The sequence below is a fragment of the Dasypus novemcinctus genome, chromosome 7 (genome assembly GCF_030445035.2).
Source record: "Dasypus novemcinctus isolate mDasNov1 chromosome 7, mDasNov1.1.hap2, whole genome shotgun sequence".
NCBI classification, from domain to species: Eukaryota; Metazoa; Chordata; class Mammalia; order Cingulata; family Dasypodidae; genus Dasypus; species Dasypus novemcinctus.
In genome coordinates this window covers 49,368,578-49,386,211 of record NC_080679.1, presented here as the reverse complement: position 1 = coordinate 49,386,211, position 17,634 = coordinate 49,368,578, and the positions used below count along the sequence as shown (strand labels likewise).

The 17,634-nt window shown below is 39.3% G+C and overlaps 1 protein-coding gene across 16 annotated transcripts in view; it reads right to left on the bottom strand.

Annotated features, from left to right (window-relative positions):
* HECW2 (HECT, C2 and WW domain containing E3 ubiquitin protein ligase 2) overlaps positions 1–17,634 on the bottom strand; it is a 469,060-nt gene that overhangs the window by 164,983 nt on the left and 286,443 nt on the right. For all 16 annotated transcript variants that reach the window (XM_058300431.1, XM_058300434.1, XM_058300432.1 and 13 more), the window contains one exon: positions 1,099–1,206. In XM_058300431.1, the coding sequence (XP_058156414.1) occupies positions 1,099–1,206 (108 nt within the window). The remainder of the gene's footprint in view (positions 1–1,098; positions 1,207–17,634) is intronic.

The following is a 17,634-nucleotide window of genomic DNA, read 5'->3' as shown; positions in this document are numbered from 1 at the left end:
ATGCTGATCTACCAGCAAGGGTGGTGGAAGAAATTATCTGGCATCATTATTGGCAGTTCAAAGTAAGAGATACTAATCTGCCTTTAATAAACTTTTTTTGTTACAGAAGGTTTATGTGTTTCAATAAATACATGCCTACAGCAGGCTTCCATTTAATCAAACTTTACTCTATTTTTAAAGGTTTAATAAGTACCATCCTTAAGTACTAGGATCCAAATTCTCTCTCAGTTAAAATCCTTGCATATAAAATTCTTAATTCTTTCACAGAGCTCAACAACTCAGAAAAAATTTCAGGAGCCCATTTTTTTTTTACATTATAGAAAAATAAATTCTGTAAATGTAGAAGTAAACCTGGATCAGCTAGCAAATCATTCATTTATTTGTTTTTCTATCTATTCCACAAAAAAATTATTATGTTTTCAATAATATATAAATTTCCTTTTCCACTCAAAAAAAAAAAAAGATATGAGATATTTCTGTGCACCATGGACTATACACAATCATTTTGTACTTAGAAATAAATATAACACTGGCTCAACTGGGTAATGATTGAGTTATCTGCAGATGATTTCTGATTTCTCTTAAGTTAACCTCAATGGCAGCATGCTGCAGACTATTTTATACCACTCTGTGAAGAGTAGAATCCAACTGCAAAAGTTATTCTGCTCCTGGGAAAAATAATGAGGCATTCTAAAAGCAAATAAAATTCTTAAATTAACTGATACTGTGAAATATTCTTTCTGCTTCCTGATATTGATATAATTAAATACAATTACAAATGTAGATACAAGGGTATATAAAAATGTGTGAAGTATTTAAAATAATCGTACGTAATTTATATACCATATATACATAAGGTATATGTAAAAACATGTACATGTATATGAGTATGTGTGTATACAGAAACACATTTACTTTTTTCAGTATTCTCTAATGAGCACTTTCTAAGACAATATAATTTCCAGTTTGGGGGTGAATGGTATAAATATGTAAATTAGAATTAAAAACTTAAAATTATATCCAGAAAAGTTTCCATAGATGCCTGAATATTTATATAATGTTCAGTACCAAGCTTATATTTCATATTTAGTTACTTACGTTCCATAAAATAAGGCCCAGGCTCAATTCTCCATACAATTTGTCCTTTCTGTGTTCCTGTCACACCCCTGTTTTTAGAATCCCAGAAGTTGGCTGGAGAATTCTCATCTGGAAGAAACAAAGAAATACTTTTCAGCTTAATTATAACCTAGCTTGCCTTTCCTTAGTTCAAAGACTAACACAAGTTCTAAAGTAAATGGCAAAGAGGTAAAAGGGGAAATATTAATGAACAACATTATTCTCTTTGACTGCCTCCCAGCAGATTATTACTCTCAGAGAACTGGGGGTCATGGTTCTATCTCTGGTTTTGGCCAGGTAGGTTGCTGATATCAAAAGAAATGCAAAGTAAACAAGGGACCAATACTGCTACAGTGTCAGCAAAGAATTGACTTATAAAAAAGTGTTGGGGTGAGCTCCCATCTATGCGAACCTCTAGGAAAGAAAGGACAAGGCTGGAAGAATAGAACAAAATTCAAGATGGGATAAGCAAAACAGCCATACAGCTATTAAAGTGAATCATAACATGGACTTGCCATGAATGATATTCAGGAGCCACCAACCAAGTCATCCTATGTATCTGTCTTTTACATTAGGTCGAAGGCAGGAGACCTCAAGCCAAGAAAAGGAAGGAGACTTTCTAATAGACTTCCTAATAGAAGAATTGAAAGGACAGTGATCTGCAGAATAGGCCTGAAAGCAGCAATTACTAAGCTTTCCAACCTCATAGTGCATAGAAAACAGCACATTGTGGTAAAAGGAAGACGTGCTTACAAATTAAGATGACGGCCAAGGGTGTGCGGGCTGCCCCAGGCTCTACCCCACCACTCTGAAGGCTGAAGGGATTCATATTCTATAATGTGCTCACATGACACTGGTTTCAAGCTCTGCCCTAGGAAACTAGAATAGGAAATGAAACTAGAAAACATGAAAAATAGATCATTCAGAGCTCTAGGAACACTGAAGTGTGTACAGTGACACTGGCTTCTAAAGTCAGATGTACCTCATTTGTTCCCCAAATTCCTTTCTCAGGAGGAGAGATTCGAGATATACTTTGAATGAGAGTTGGAATAAACTGAACAGGGTGAAATAAGAGTTACACAAAAAAAGGAGAGATAGAGAAAAGATCCCAAGCCCAAGGGAACAGTCTTGAGAAGAAAACCTTACTTCTTTTGAACATGAAAGAAATAGAAAGTGGACCAAGGTGAGGGGTTGAGTAACCTAGCTTTGAGGGATTTCTTTCTGTGGTTGACTTACAGGCTTTCCTGGTTGTGTCATATTCATAAGCCAAATTACTTTGGGAAGGTAGTCCTTCAATGCCATTTGCATTCAGTACATCATAAATCAAAGGTCCTTTGTTATGAAAGACCAAGAAGCTGTTCTTCATACGAATGGAAAGGCAGAACCCACCCATGGCATCACTTCCTATCTTAGCCAAAGTATAGAAAGCAACTCCATCCATTCCACCAAAGAAATAATAACCAGAACACTGATATTCAGAAGGCACTTGGGCAATTACCTAAAACTGGATTTTTAGGATGTCACATAACTCCTCTGGGTAGACCATGGTCGTTGCCTACCCAAGAAGCTGCTTCCTTGCCAATTGACCCCATTTTTCTTTAAGGCAACCATATGCCCAGGAGCTCCAGACTCCCTTGCAGGTAAGGGTGTCATGTGGCCTATTTCTGGCCAGAGAGATGTAAGTGGAAGTCTACTGAATGGGGACTTCCAGGAAAGCTACTTATTTCCTGATAAAAATGAGAGGCTCAGCAGGCCCAGGACCTTTGCTGTTCCCTCCCCTTCCTGCCTGGGACATGAATGTTATGCCTAGAGATCACCACCATGAGGACGGGAGCCACACAGTAAACATGGCAGTGCATGAACCCAGAAGGAATCATGATGACTCTTTGGGCCAGGAACCAACTACCTTCAGTCTTCTTGCTACCTAGGGAAAAAAATTCTTATGTGGTTAAGCCACTGTTAGATTTAGCTGAACACAATTTCTAACAGTTATACCCACCATCTTAAATATCACTCAATGATTTGTACTAATCATTCCTGACCTGACCTGAAAAAATCGAGTCTATACCACTTGTCCAGGTCAGGGAATGGGTTAGTGGCTTCATCATCTGAAAGACACTTTAATGTGCAGGGGCTGCTTGGAGAGGTAGGGAGCAGAAGACAAGCATAGAGTGACTGAATATTCAAAATGCTTTTATTTTTAAAGTGACTGTGAACATGGTAAATTTTCTAAACATATTGTGACAGTCCTTCTTTGAGGCCTCAGGAAAGATAAGGCAGCATCAAATCTAATTTTAAGGAACAAGCACCATGATCATTGTGATGAAAGGCAACAGTAATAAAATCATTCTTATTAATGCACCCTCACTGCCAGAGTGTTTGCATTTCTGGTACTGTGAAACTTTGTCTCTCCAGGCAAGCAGTTAAGACAAAGTAAGGGCACACTTCTAACATAACAACTTTAGGAAGATGGACAATAGAGGAGCAGGAAGAGTAATGAGCTAAGAATTATCCTATGAGGTCTGAACCCTGGGCAGAAGTGAAGATGCCTCATCCCTATCTGGATAATGCCTGAGACTAACACAACCCCTTACATATTCTCTGAAACATGTCAGCATGCCCTGTCCAAGAAGGGTCACTAATATCGCTTCCTTTGCCAGTCTTGTCCACCCCAAGGTAGAAATACTGAATATCCATCCTCGATATTGGAACTAGGAAATGAGGGAGAACAAGTAATGGGTGCTATTTCCTTCCCAGTCCCCATTACCAAGAACAGGCCCAGAGTTAAGTGGTCAGGTCAACCAGCCCAAGTGGGTTGGGATAAGGTGTATATCTGGAATACTTCATTTCGTTAACTTTATGTTTAAAAGAGATAAACTTTGGCCCCTTGAGGTAAAATGTTTAAAATGTACCAGGAAAATGCATGTTTATATAGACCATAAATATTCCCTATATGATGAACTATTGGTCAAAATTAGAGGAGCAAGCCCAGAACAGAAGCTTGATGGGTCTGTTAAAATTTAAAAAACAAATCCAAAATTAGAGGAGTAAGCCCACAACAGAAGCTTGATGGGTCTGTTAAAATTTAAAATACAAGTCCAAACACCATAGCAAGAAACCACCCTGTAGATTCCACAGAAAAAGAAACTTCAGTCTTATTCCCCACCAAGCAGTGTCTGTCACATAGGAGATACCCAAGTTGATGAATGTTCTATTTATTCTAGAGTGAAATGTTTCCTTGATGGAATTATATTTCTGACACTCCATCATTCAGATACAAGCACTTCCACCATCAAGTGGCAGCTACCCCTAATTGCAGGCATAAAGTCCTGAGAAATGAATCAGTTTAAGGGCATGGAGGTAAAATTATTTGATATGACCACCATAACCTCCACCACTACTCCAGCTGCTACTGCTGCTGCTAGCTGGCAGAGCCTGGCCAGGCTTGAGTATGCCATGCCAAAGAATGCCTAGAATGATTTTCGTTCTTTTTCTTCATTTCAAGAAGACCAATTTTAATTGTTCCTTCAGATTAATTTTTTTTTTTTATGTAGGTTAACACCTTCATTTCAGTTGCACTCAATTCTACTTTTGCCTAAAAGTACCCTTAAGGTCATTGCATTGCCTTGCTCAGATCTCTTTTTCATGGATTTTTGAGAACAAAATATTATTTTCTAGATTGCATGAGATGCTCTTATTTATCCTCAATTTTCACCTATATTTGGTGATTCAGTCCTTTTAAAATACCCCACCCCAAAATAAGAAAAGTAACTGAGTATAAAATAGTATACCAAAGAAAGGATTCTGAATCCCAACAAGTGAAATGAAGAATTTTTAGAATTTTTTCCTTTAATGAAGGCAAAGTCTGACAGATCAAAGAAATGCGGCTGGTCTTTAAAACTACCTATAAATTGTTCCTTTATACCATTCCCATTTCTCTTAACAACTATTCCAAATATTTCCCATCACCCTCACTTCCCCTACCTAATTCCCACCCTCTTACTTGGAACAGGGTACCTTGCATCCTATGGCATCCAAACATTGATGACACCAGGCATGATCTCCTTGGTTTCTTGATCTCCTGATCCTCTAGCTAGCATCTTTTCTGTACCCACAACTACTTCTTGCCTTCTTTCCCAGGGTTCTTGCCACCCCCCTCTTATACAGTGTCCTTGACTCAATCTCCTCCACCAGTCACCTTCACTCACTTTGATCTTTAGCTCTTGCTTCTAGAAGCACCTTCCTCTCAACTTAGAACCACTTCGGCTTCCTTACTGCACACTCTCCTGGCATTGCTTTTTCTCTTCAACCATTCTCTCCTTTGCCCCTTTCCTATCCTCATCCTATTTTCCTCCCTATTGGGGTTAAAATGGCTGTTTTTCAGTTATAATAGAGTCTGTATTATAGGACTGCATATTCCAGTTACTTATTTAACTTTCTATCTGGACATAATTACAATAAAAAGGGACTAGAGATGTTTAATATATGTACCTAAATGCCTTCTCAAGATATTATTTTGTTTGGTAGAATTTATGTAAAGTTTGCCTGTTTACTTCTCCTCCATCTTTGTTCTCTTAAAACTTTAGTTGGCTGGGCTAAATAGAAAAGCAAAACACAAAACAAAGAAGCCTTAACAGCCTTCTAATATAATCTTCACACCTATCTGTTTGTGAATATTGCGAAGCGTGATCAAGAAAACTTTTGAAAATACTTATGCTCGCTGTATCAATCCATGATACTTTTTCAAAATAATTTCATTAATCTTTTTAAAATTACACTTTAGGGCTACTCTAATTAACTCTGTTAATAATGCTGGAATCACTACTAAGTCTCCATCTCCAAGGGAGAAACAAAGTGTTTAGACCTGGGAAATAAAGAGGTAGAGATTACACCATACAGGACCCTTTTCTTTTGACTGTAAAGTACAGCACAATTTTCTCAGAGCTTGTTAGGTAAGAAGCAGACTCTATTTCCTTAATTAAAACCACATGATTTTTAGGAAGAACACAGTTTGAGGTCATAAACAAAAGCTATATTTAAGCAGACTTATCAACACTATGTCAGAAATCATCTCTGGCTGCTTTCCCCTTAGACTATCCTTAATCCTCCAGGGAAATGATTGCCAAATTCCACTGCTCTCAGTCAATATCCTGGGGACTTCTTTAAAATGCTAACACCAGAGATTTGATTCAGCAGATTTGAATAGTGGCACAGGAATCTGAATTTTAACAAGCACCGGAACCAGGTGATCCTGTTGTAGGTTCTACAAGGACCATACTTTGAAAAAAGTCTACTCAATGGTTATTTCCAGGGAAGTTGAGCAATCACAACAATGCTGTGGGCTTTCCACACACCCTAGACTGTTGCCTGCTTATCTGTTAGCTTCCTTCATTCATTTATTCATCTACCATTTACTGGCTATCTACTACAAAGATCAAGAACACCCATTTCCTGCCATTAAGGAGTTGATAGTATAGTGGGAGAAAAAAAGAATGTACGCTATATAATACAACGTAAGAGTGCTATGATAGGGGTCTGCATGTTTTGCTCTTTAAAGGAAGGCAGAGGAGGAAGTGATTAATGCTCCCTATATGCCTCCAGACTTTAAAAAAATTATTTTTTATATTTAAATAAATTTAAAAATCTTATTTCTATTAAAATATGTGTGTGTGTGTGTGTATTACTTAATGTGGCACCACTTTCACGTCTGTATTCATACTGAAAATCAAAATCTAGCGAGCTTTTGCCCTTCTGTTCCACGGGAGGTTTCTGTCCTCCCTGAGCTTGCCTTAGGACACCTGTGTCACCATTAGACAGGTGTACCACCCCAAACTCCCCACCTGGCATTGCCCCTGCAGCGGGTTATACCCAGCATCTCTATCAGGGTGCTTGACACCAGAAGCAAGAGCCCCATAGGGCTCACTCACCCCCCCCAACCACCACTGCCTCACCGAGTCAGTGAAAAAACAAGAGTAGTGGTTATTTCACCAGAGGCCGCAGGGTGGGAGGGACCCGTCCTGCCCCCTTCCAGGGATGGCGCACGGAAGCCCATTTATTCTACACCTCTCAAGTCTCTTCACCATGCCAGGCTAGAGTCAAGCTCAACTGAGTCTTCTTTCCCCCACTGATAACCGCCAAGCTGGTTCCCTTGGCTGTGGTTTCACTGGATAGTAGATAGGGACAGTGGGAATCTTTTTCATCCATTCAAGCGTGTCATGAATTAGATGACAAGGCATTTGGCTACCTTAAGACAATCACGGTTACTCCTGCCTCTGACCCGCGCTTCACTGAATTTCTTCACTTTGACATTCAGAGCACTGGGCAGAAATCCCACCATCCAAGGGCCTTTGCACCTCTATACTTCATATGGCTCTGGATCTATCAAATTTGAGGCACTCTGGGAGATGCATATGGAGATATCATTTGGAAGATTTGCAAGTCCCATCCATTTCTAGGCTTCACTACTCCCTATACCTATTTTTTTATCTTTCAGGGTTCATGTTTTGGTTTCACAAGTGGTTACAATAAGCAAAAACAAATAGCCACGTTTAGAGCTGTATTCAGTGGTAAAAGTTACTGTTGTCTGGGTTTCAAGATGTTAGTTTTTTCTCCCTCACGAAAGTATGAATACTGATATTAATCTAAAGGGTGATTATAAAAAACAAAAAACCTAAATGAATGTTTTTCAAAAAATTCACAGAGGAACCAGCAAGATGGCGGCAGAGTAAGGAGCTCCTAGAGTCAGCTCCTGCTACAGGGCAGTTAGTAAACACCCAGAGCTCTCTGGAGCTAGCTGAAGCACCTGTTTAGGGGCTCCAGGAGACCAGAAGAGCATCCTGCCACATCCTGGAAGGAATGGAAGGAGAAAACTGCCCATCTGCAGAGAAGATTCATAATCAGAGTACTCCAAGTGCTGGAGGCCAGTACCCATCCTCCACTGGAGGCACAAGCCACCTCGGGAGATGTTCTACGGCTGGAATTGAAAGCTGCACTTCCCAAAAACAGGGGAGGAAGAGACGGTTGGACACCAACTTCAGCTACTGAGGAATAAACTCAGTGGGCTAAATATAATCCAGAGAACAGCTAAAGTTTGAGCCTGTCCAAGACAGAAAGAGGCTGGTAGCCACCACCTTAATTCCACGCCTGGCACAAGGGGAAGTGGGGCGGACTGAAAAACACAGTGCTGCTGGGGACAGGCTTCTTTCCATCCAGATCAGAATGCAGGTATAGCCTAAGCCCCAGACCCACCTCTGGGAGGGAGGAAGCTGCGGGGACCTGTGCCAGCCTCTCTGGGAAATTACCAGCCAAGCCTCGGAGGTCCGTGATTATCCTACTTTGGCAGCACAAGCTGCCCCAGGAGCTATTCTGTGGCTGGAATTGGAAACTCCATTTCCCAAAAACAGGGGAGGAGGAGATGGTTGGCCACTGATTTTGGCTTCTGATTAATAGATTCAGCTGGCTAATCTAGTATAACCCTAGGAACAGCTAGGGTGTGAATCTGTCCAAGTCTGAAAGAGGCTGGTAGCCACCACTTTGACTCTGTACCCAGCCTGAGGGGAATCCAGGACCACAAATCACAGTGATGGTAGGAACCAGTTTCTTTCACCCAGATCGGCCTGCAGCCCTAGCCTAGGCTTCAACCCAACCTCTGGCAGGGAGACGATTGGCGAGCCCTGCACCAGTCTATCCAGGTCACTGCAAGGAACTTTGGCTGGAATAGACTGAATAAATGGAAGTCTATTGGGGCAAAAGCGGTCATCTTGGACCTGCACCACACAGACTGCTACCCACACATGCAGGTCAACCCCTGCCCCAGGTATGGGAGAAAGGGGCTTGAAGCCTCATCAGTCTCTCTTTGGGAAACTACAGTCTAGGACTGCATGACTTGGATTACTCTACAAACCTGTGATTCTGTCCTACCCCTGGCAAAGGAGAAACCTGGGGGAAGCTTTATCAGTCCCTGGGGCAATGAGGGCAGCTTGAGCCTCCACAGCTTATAGCACCAACTACATCCTTGGCTCCTACTGCACAACCAGCGAGGGAGAAAGACCAGGAAGCCCTAAACTAAAGAGAAAAACCGCATCCAGAAAAAATACTCTACTAAGCCAGATGCTAAGACACCAACAAAAAATCACACTCCACACCAAGAAACAAGAAGATATGGCCCATTTAAAGGAACAGATGACATAAAGGAGTTGAGACAACTAATTATAGATGTTCAAACAAATCTCCTCAATAAATTCAATGAGATGGCTAAAGAGATTTAGGATATTAAGAAGACACTGGATGAGCACAAAGAAGAATTTGAAAGCATACACAGATCTTATTGGAATGAAAGGCATGATAAATGAAATTTAAAAAACATTGGAATCATATAATAGCAGATTTGAGGAGGCAGAAGAAAGGATTGGTGAGTATGAAGAAATGGCCTCTGAAAGTGAACATACAAAAGAACAGATGAAGAAAAGAATGGAAAAAATTGAACAAGGTCTCAGGGAACTTAAAGACAGAAAAAGACATGCAAACATACATGTCATGGGTGTCCCAGAAGGAGAAGAGAAGGGAAAAGGGGCAGAAGAAATATTTGAAGAAATAATGGTTGGAAATTTCCCAAACCTATTGAAGGACAAAGACATCCATGTCCAAGAAGCACAACATACTCCTACCCGAAAAAATCCAAATAGACTAACTTGGAGACACATATTAATCAGAATGCCAAATGCCAAAGTCAAAGAGAATTCTGAGAACAGCAAGAGAAAATCAGTGCATAACATTTAAGGGGTACCCAATAAGATTAAGTGCTGATTTCTCACCAGAAACCATGGAGGCAAGAAGACAATGGTCTGATATATTTACGATACTATCAGAGAAAAATTTCCAGCCAAGATCTTATATCCTGCAAGATTATCTTTCAAAAAGGAGAGCAAGATTAGAATATTCAAAGATAAACAGAAACTGAGAGAATTTCTAACCAAGAGACCAGATTTGCAGGAAATGCTAAAGGGTATGCTGGAGACTGAAAAGAAAAGACAGGAGAGAAAGGTTTGGAAGAGAATCTAGAAAAGAAGATTATATCAATAAAAGTAGCCAAAAGTGACAAAAGAGTGGGGAAAATAAAATATGACAGATAAAACTCAAATAGGAATAAACCTAACCAACGATGTAAAGCACTTGTATTCAGAAAACTGCAACTCAGTGTTAAAAGAAATCAAAAGAGGCCTAAATAACTGGAAGAACATTCCGTGCTCATGGATTGGAAGACTAAATATCATAAAGACGTCAATTCTACTCAAATTGACACACCGAATCAATGCAATCCTGATAAAAATTCCACCAGCATTTTTTTAAAAATTGAAAATACCATCACCAAATTTATTTGAAAGGGTAAGGGGTCCTAAATAGCTAGAAAAATCTTAAAAAGGAAAAGTGAACTTTCATCTCCAGACTTTAAATTATATTACCTAGCTAGGGTGGTACAAACAGCATGGTACTGGCATAAAGACAGACGCATAGACCAATGGAACCAAATTTATGGTTCAGAAACAGAACCTCACAAATATGGGCAAGTGATTTTTGACTAGCCTGTCAAACCCACACAGCTCGGGCAGAACAGTCCATTCAGCAAATGGTGCTGAAAGAAATGGATATCCATAGCCAAAAGAGGAAAGAGGACCCTTATCTCACACCTTATCCAAAAATGAACTCAAAATGGATCAAAAACCTAAAAATAAAAGCAAGAATCTTAAAGTTTCTAGAAAAAATTGTAGGAAAATATCTTCAAGCCCTGGTGGTAAGTAGTGGATTCTTAAAGGAGATAAGAGAAGGACTGAAATGGACTACTGATGTTTAATGTATGTAGAAGTTTTAATTAGCTTTACTGTAAAAGTATGGAAATGTATAGAGTGGAAAGTAACAAACAGTAAGTAAGAGCTAATTTAGAAATGGGGGTGTGGCTGAAAATGGTAGCCTAGGGATGTAAATGCCAATTGACAGAATGCTGGAGAATAATCTAGGAAATGAATAGCACAGTAAACCAAGAGGGGGATGAGAATCGCGTTGATGGTACAGATGCAAGAGTGTCCTGTGTGAGCTAGAGCAAATGTACATCACTACAGCAGGATGGCGGGAATGTGAAGCATGGGAAAAATACAACTGCAGTCACCTATGGACTGTGGTTAGCAGTAATCATGTAATATGCTTGCATCTATGCCAAAGATGTACTGTGTTGATAATGGGGCAGAATGGAGAACATGTGCCAAATGTACACTATGGACGTGGTAACAATCAGATGGTATTATTTTATCTGTAACAAATGTTCCACCACAGTGTGGTGTGTTGATAGATGGATATTGTTTGGGAATTCTGCACATGTGCATGATTGTTTACAACTTCTGTCATAAAAAATATATCTAAAAAATAATAATAGAATGTGTTGGGGGAAAAATATACCAAAAGTAAGATAAGGACTATAATTAGTAGTAAGATTTTGATAATATTCTTTCATAACCTGTAACAAATGTCTCATGACAATGCAAGGTGTTGGTGGAGGGTTGATGTATGGAACCCCTATATAATGTGATTCATGTTTGCTTTGTAAGTTCACAATTTTTACTATATACTTATTGTTCATATATAAATGATATAAAGATAATAATAGTAATAGGGTGGGTTGGGGAAAATACTTTGGCTGGTAGTAATATTTTGACAATGCTCTTTAATAATTCATTTAAAATGTTTAACAACAATGCAAGGTATTTGTGGTAGGGTGAGTCATGAGAGTCCTGTATGATGCTATGTATGTTTGTTTTATAAGTTCACAACTATTACTATACACTTATTGTTTATGTATGTTTATGTGTGAGTCATATACTTGAATAAATTTTTTTAATAAAAAAAATTCACAGAAAGCTAAAATAATGTAAGCTTAAAGAGTTTTACTTTTTTCCCCAAAACCCTTTCCTCCCCATAATGTTTCACATGCAGCGATGGGTGTGAAATTATTTTTAAAAGAGTATTTTTTTCTTGTACATTATTTTTGGATTTCCAGAATATGTCCTGTGAATAGGCTTTTAAGTGGATATATGAAACACAATTAGACATATCAAGTGTATCTAAACATATTTTGGAAATATTTTGATGGCTATATTAATATTCTCCAAACCTCTACACAGTGATGGAAATAAAATAGGAAGAAAAAGTACTCAAAGCCCTTGCCCTTTCTATCAACCCAACTGAGCAGAGACTAGATGAGAAATTTCATGGGAAAGATGACATGTGACAGATTGTGCCAAGGAGGTGAAAAAAGATGTCTATAAATTTTCTTTTGCTTTAAAGTAATGCCATCTTCTCCCTACATCTTCTAAAAAATAATGATGATTTAAATTTATTTTTAATTACTTTTAAACTACAAATTTAATATAATTATGTCTTGAGACTGGATCATAAAGGGGCCTGGCTTTCTTCGGGTCACACTGGGGAACAAGAGGGCTTATCTAGGATTTTTGGATTAGGAGAGCAATACTAACCTACAATTCCAATCAAAATGATTGTTCAAGACCTGAGCAAAGAGTATACCTTCACAGAAACTGCCTGACTATTAAGGTGTGCAAATTTACCAGCATGCACTGCACATAGAATACCTGCAGTGCAAGGGAAAAACACTGACAATGACTGAGATCTGAATTATTTATGGAAGTGGGGGAGGAGGGGTCTGTACAACTAATATACCAAACAGAACACCAATCTTTCTAAGTGCTGTGAAACTTCACTAAGAAAATTCCTGATGTATTTGCAAACTTGGCATTGGCTACTAACCTAACCTCCGTTAAATTTCAGCCCCCTCTGGGATAGAAAAGAGTGTCCCTATAGGACCAGTTAAGTGATTAACAATCATGATACCATGCCAACAGCTTAGAACACATCCACTAAGGAATGTGACTTTGTAACCACTTGAATGTCTACTTTCTTTTAGATATCAGAAAAATTTGCCAAAAATAAAATTCCAGAGATGGGAGGTAAGGACACTAGCCCATTCCAGGGCAGAAAAAGCATCTGAGGCAGAGAAAGTCGATGGCAAGGTTACAAGGTCTCTGGCCTTGATACCTGTGTAATCAAAGGCATACAAACCACTGTTTGTGAGGTGGACCGCATGGCTGCCATGAAGGCAGTATGTGGCCAAGTGGAGAACAGCTGGGTTCCACATGTTGAATTCAACACCATGTACCAAGGATGAGAAACGCCTTGTTAATGTTTAACTCTACAAGGGACCATCCACTATGTCTAACTCTACAGGGGGCCATCCACTGGGGGAGTGGGGGGGAGCCCAACCTGGAGACTGAACTGCTTCACTAGGTCCATACTGGGGTGATTTATCGCCAAGTCCTATCTAACCATACCCTTGAGAAGCTACCTGAACACACACATCTCCAGACATGCTGGGCAGAGAGAGGAGCAGGCTCTGCTAAGCAACTTCCTATAGAAGCTGATCCTGAACTAGTCTATTAAATGCTCATTTCAATGGGGGACAAAACCACCAACAGACCAGTGAGGCAAAACACTTGGGCTTATTTTAACAAATACCTCCCAAGAGTTTCAGAATACCAGATGTGAAGGAGTTCAGAGATGGCTTACAGAATAACACATTTTAAATCAGGTAATGTTGACATATTCTAACGTGTCTCTCATCTGCTTAACAGTTCAGTGCTCAGGCTCCTGTTTCCCTCAGAGTAAAATCTAAGGCCCTTTTGAAGACTTACAAGACCCTATAGAACATCCCCCTCCAATCTCCATTTTAGCTCTGACCTCATCCTTCACTGTCCTTTCCCCCTCCCTCCTCAATCAGTTCTAGCCCCTCTACCCTCATTGTCTCTGATCGAGATTCGGCCTCAGGGTCTCTGTCCAGCTATTCCATTTGTCTAGAACTTTCCCCCAGATATCCTTATGACTCAGTGCTTCTCCTTCTCAATGAGGCTTATCCTGACTGCCCAGTTTAAAACTGCAAGTCCTCTCCCAGCATTCTTGGACTACCTTATTCTGCTCAATTTGTTTTCTATAATCTTTCTTAACACTATTGAACACATATTTAATTTGCCTGTACTTCTTGCATATTGTCTGTTTGCCTCCCTAGAACATAAATGCCAACAGGTAAAGGATTTTTGTCCATGTATCCCAAGGTCCTAGAATAACTGGCTACTCAACTTTAGTTGAACAAAAACATTTTGATATCTTCTTTTGATTTGATAATGTGACATTAACTATCAGCATAACAATTAAAATATACACACAATAATGTAAATTATGGATGCTAATAGTACATGATACTAATATTCTCTCATCAGTTATAACAAAGGTACTATACTAATGCAAAATGTTAAGAATGGGAGTGGGTATGAGAGAAGCGTAGTTTGTGCATGATCTTTCTGTAAATCACCAGTTTCTCTAAAAAATTGAATAAACAAAAAAATACACACACACAAATAAAATTCTCACCATGCAATGCATTTTTTAAAAAAAGAGATCCCCATCTTGTTCAGATTAGAGAGAAACAAGGACCATAATGCAGATGCTACAGTAAACTTCATTAGGCTAATTTGATAAAATCAGTTTAAATTCTCAATGTTTATGAAAAAGAATTTCCAATTACCATTCATGCTTATTCAACCACATTGCTGAGTTGGCAACCACTTTGCTTACATCTTACAGCTGATCACATCAATGCACAAAAAGATCTATAGTAGCTTACCTAAGATCATATGACCAATGTCAGATAAAGGACTCTGGAACACCTTAAACAAGCTCCTTCTGGACAAAGACTTAGAGGGCATTCCTAAATTAAGATTCCTTTCCCCCAAATTTAATGTTTGCCTATATACAATATAGGACAACTTGAACTCTTTAATAATGCTTCAAATGGAAATTATTAAAAACATGTACTTGGCTATCATAAAAAGTTATAATAAATCTCATGGTAGAACAGAATAAGGCATTTGCAAGAGTTTTAACAAATTTTATAATAAAAATGTCAGCAGGAACTAGGTGTTCTTTGTAAAATTTGAGGCTTAAAATTTTCTAAAGTCTCTAATTTCAAATACACTCTGCTGTCAGCACATAGTTTTCCCCATCATACTTTGGATAGCTATTTTACTCTTGCAAATATGATTTTATAATTAGAATGAAAATCCAAGCTCCAGTAAAGGGTAAAGTATGGTTGGGCTTGGTAAAAACCTTAGAACCTGGTCCACAACTAGGCCCTTCAAGAATATTCTATGGCAATGACTCTAAAATGCCTCAATTCTATTATGTGCACTAAGGCTGACAGTTTAGAACAAGACTTTCTGCTGCTAAAGAGCACTCGCTATTTGCCAGCAACATATTAGGTAACAGAGATTTGGGAGAAATAAGAGTCAAAAATCCCTGTCCTCATGACATGACCTAGTGGGGAAGGTAATAACATATAATATAATGTAATGTAATCTCAGATAGTGGTAACATGCCTTGAAGAAAGAGTCACGGGTAAGGGTGGAGAGAAGTTGATGGTAGAATGCTATTTCATAGAGCCTAGTCAGGGAAACATTTGAACAGAGACCTGAATGAAGTGAGGAAGTGAACCACAAGGAGATTTAGGGGAAAGAGCATGCAAGGGAAGAAACATATATGCAAAGACCCTGTAACAGGAGGAACAAGCCTATCATGTTCCAAGGAACAATAAAGTGGTACAGCTAAAACAGTGAATGAAGCAAAGATGGGGAGAAGATGAGATCAGAAAGATATGCAGGGAAGCGGACTTGGCCCACTGGTTAGGGCATCCGTCTACCACATGGGAGGTCCGTGGTTCAAACCCCGGGCCTCCTTGACCTGTGTGCATCTGGCCCATGCGCAGTGCTGATGCGCGCAAGGAGTGCCCTGCCATGCAGGGGTGTCCCCTGCGTAGGGGAGCCCCACATGCAAGGAGTGCACCCCGTAAGGAGAGCCGCCCAACGTGAAAGAAAGTGCAGCCTGCCCAGGAATGGTGCTGCACACACGGAGAGGTGACACAACAAGATGATGCAACAAAAAGAGACACGATTCCTGTGCCGCTGACAACAACAGAAGCAGACAAAGAAACAAGACCCAGCAAAGAGACACAGAGAACAGACAACTGGGGTGGGGAAGGGGAGAAAAATAAATAAATAAATAAAATCTAAAAAAAAAAAAAAAAAAAGAAAGATATGCAGGGGCCAGCTTATAGGCCATCATCATGATAATATTAATAATAATCACTCTTTAGAGCTTAACTCTGTGCCAAGCACTGTTGTAATTCTTTGTCTTTATTAACTCATTTAAGCCTCAGATAACTCTTTGAGGTACATACTATTATCATTCTCATTTTATAGATGAGGAAACTGAGGCAGAAAGATGTTAAGAAACTTGTGTAAGATTAGTTAACTAATAGCAGAGGGCAAACCGAGGCTGCCCAGCTCCAGAAACCATGCTCTTCAACTCTATCATGCACTATCCTAAACCATGCTGAAGAGTTTGAATTCCACTCTGAGGCTGAAGAAAAGTCATTGGAAGATTTTAAGCTGGGAAATGACATGATCTGCATTTGAAAAATCATTCTGGCCACTTGTGCAGAGTAGACTGCAGAGGGGCATGTTGCTTCATGTCAAAGCCAAGCACCAAGCTTTGGAGCCATAACCTGAACATGACCCTCTTCCCATCTCCATCCTTCCTGTGCAGACAGAGCTAAAGCAGATATAAATATCCATGCTCAGTGGAAAAGTCCATAAACCAATTTCAGGCTCTTCAGTTCAACAACCCTGTAAAGTGACTCATCCACCTCCAAGTCTTCTTCCAGCCAAACCACCATCCTATAATTTCACTCATTAAGTAGACCATGCTTTTCCTCCTCCATCTGTTCAAACAACTACTGAAAGGCCAAGTTCCCATACTCAACCTTTATCAGTCAAAATATAGAACTCTGATTCTGTTACTAAGTGACCATATTTAATGTATCCTGGTGTTTAGTTCACACGGGTTCTCTTATTTAATAGCATGATCTGATCTTTTTTGCTTTTTTAAAATAAACTTTAAAATTTTAGAACATTTTCAGATTTATAGAAAAATCACAAAGATAGTACACAACTTTGTATATACGTACTTTCTCTGACAACTAATACTTTAGAGTGGTATGGTGCATTTGTTTACCAATAGAATTAGGGTTTCTACTTTTAGGTACATATAACACATTACAGGTGCAATGAGAATAACACATTGCTTGATAAGGTTGTGGCCAGGTTGTGGGGTGGGGGGCAGAAGGGATACCAGAACTTCAAAAATCAGCAGACATAAGTTTAAAATCGATTTCTCTTGTTTAATGGATGGGTCAAGTCTTAAGATCACATGGCCTCCAGGTCCTCAATCTATAAAATAATAATAATAGCCCCTAGCTCAGAAGGCTGTGAGGAGTACATGAATATAGTATGTCAACTACAGAGGTCAGTGACCAGCACAGATAAAGAGCTAATCCTGTGGGTTTCT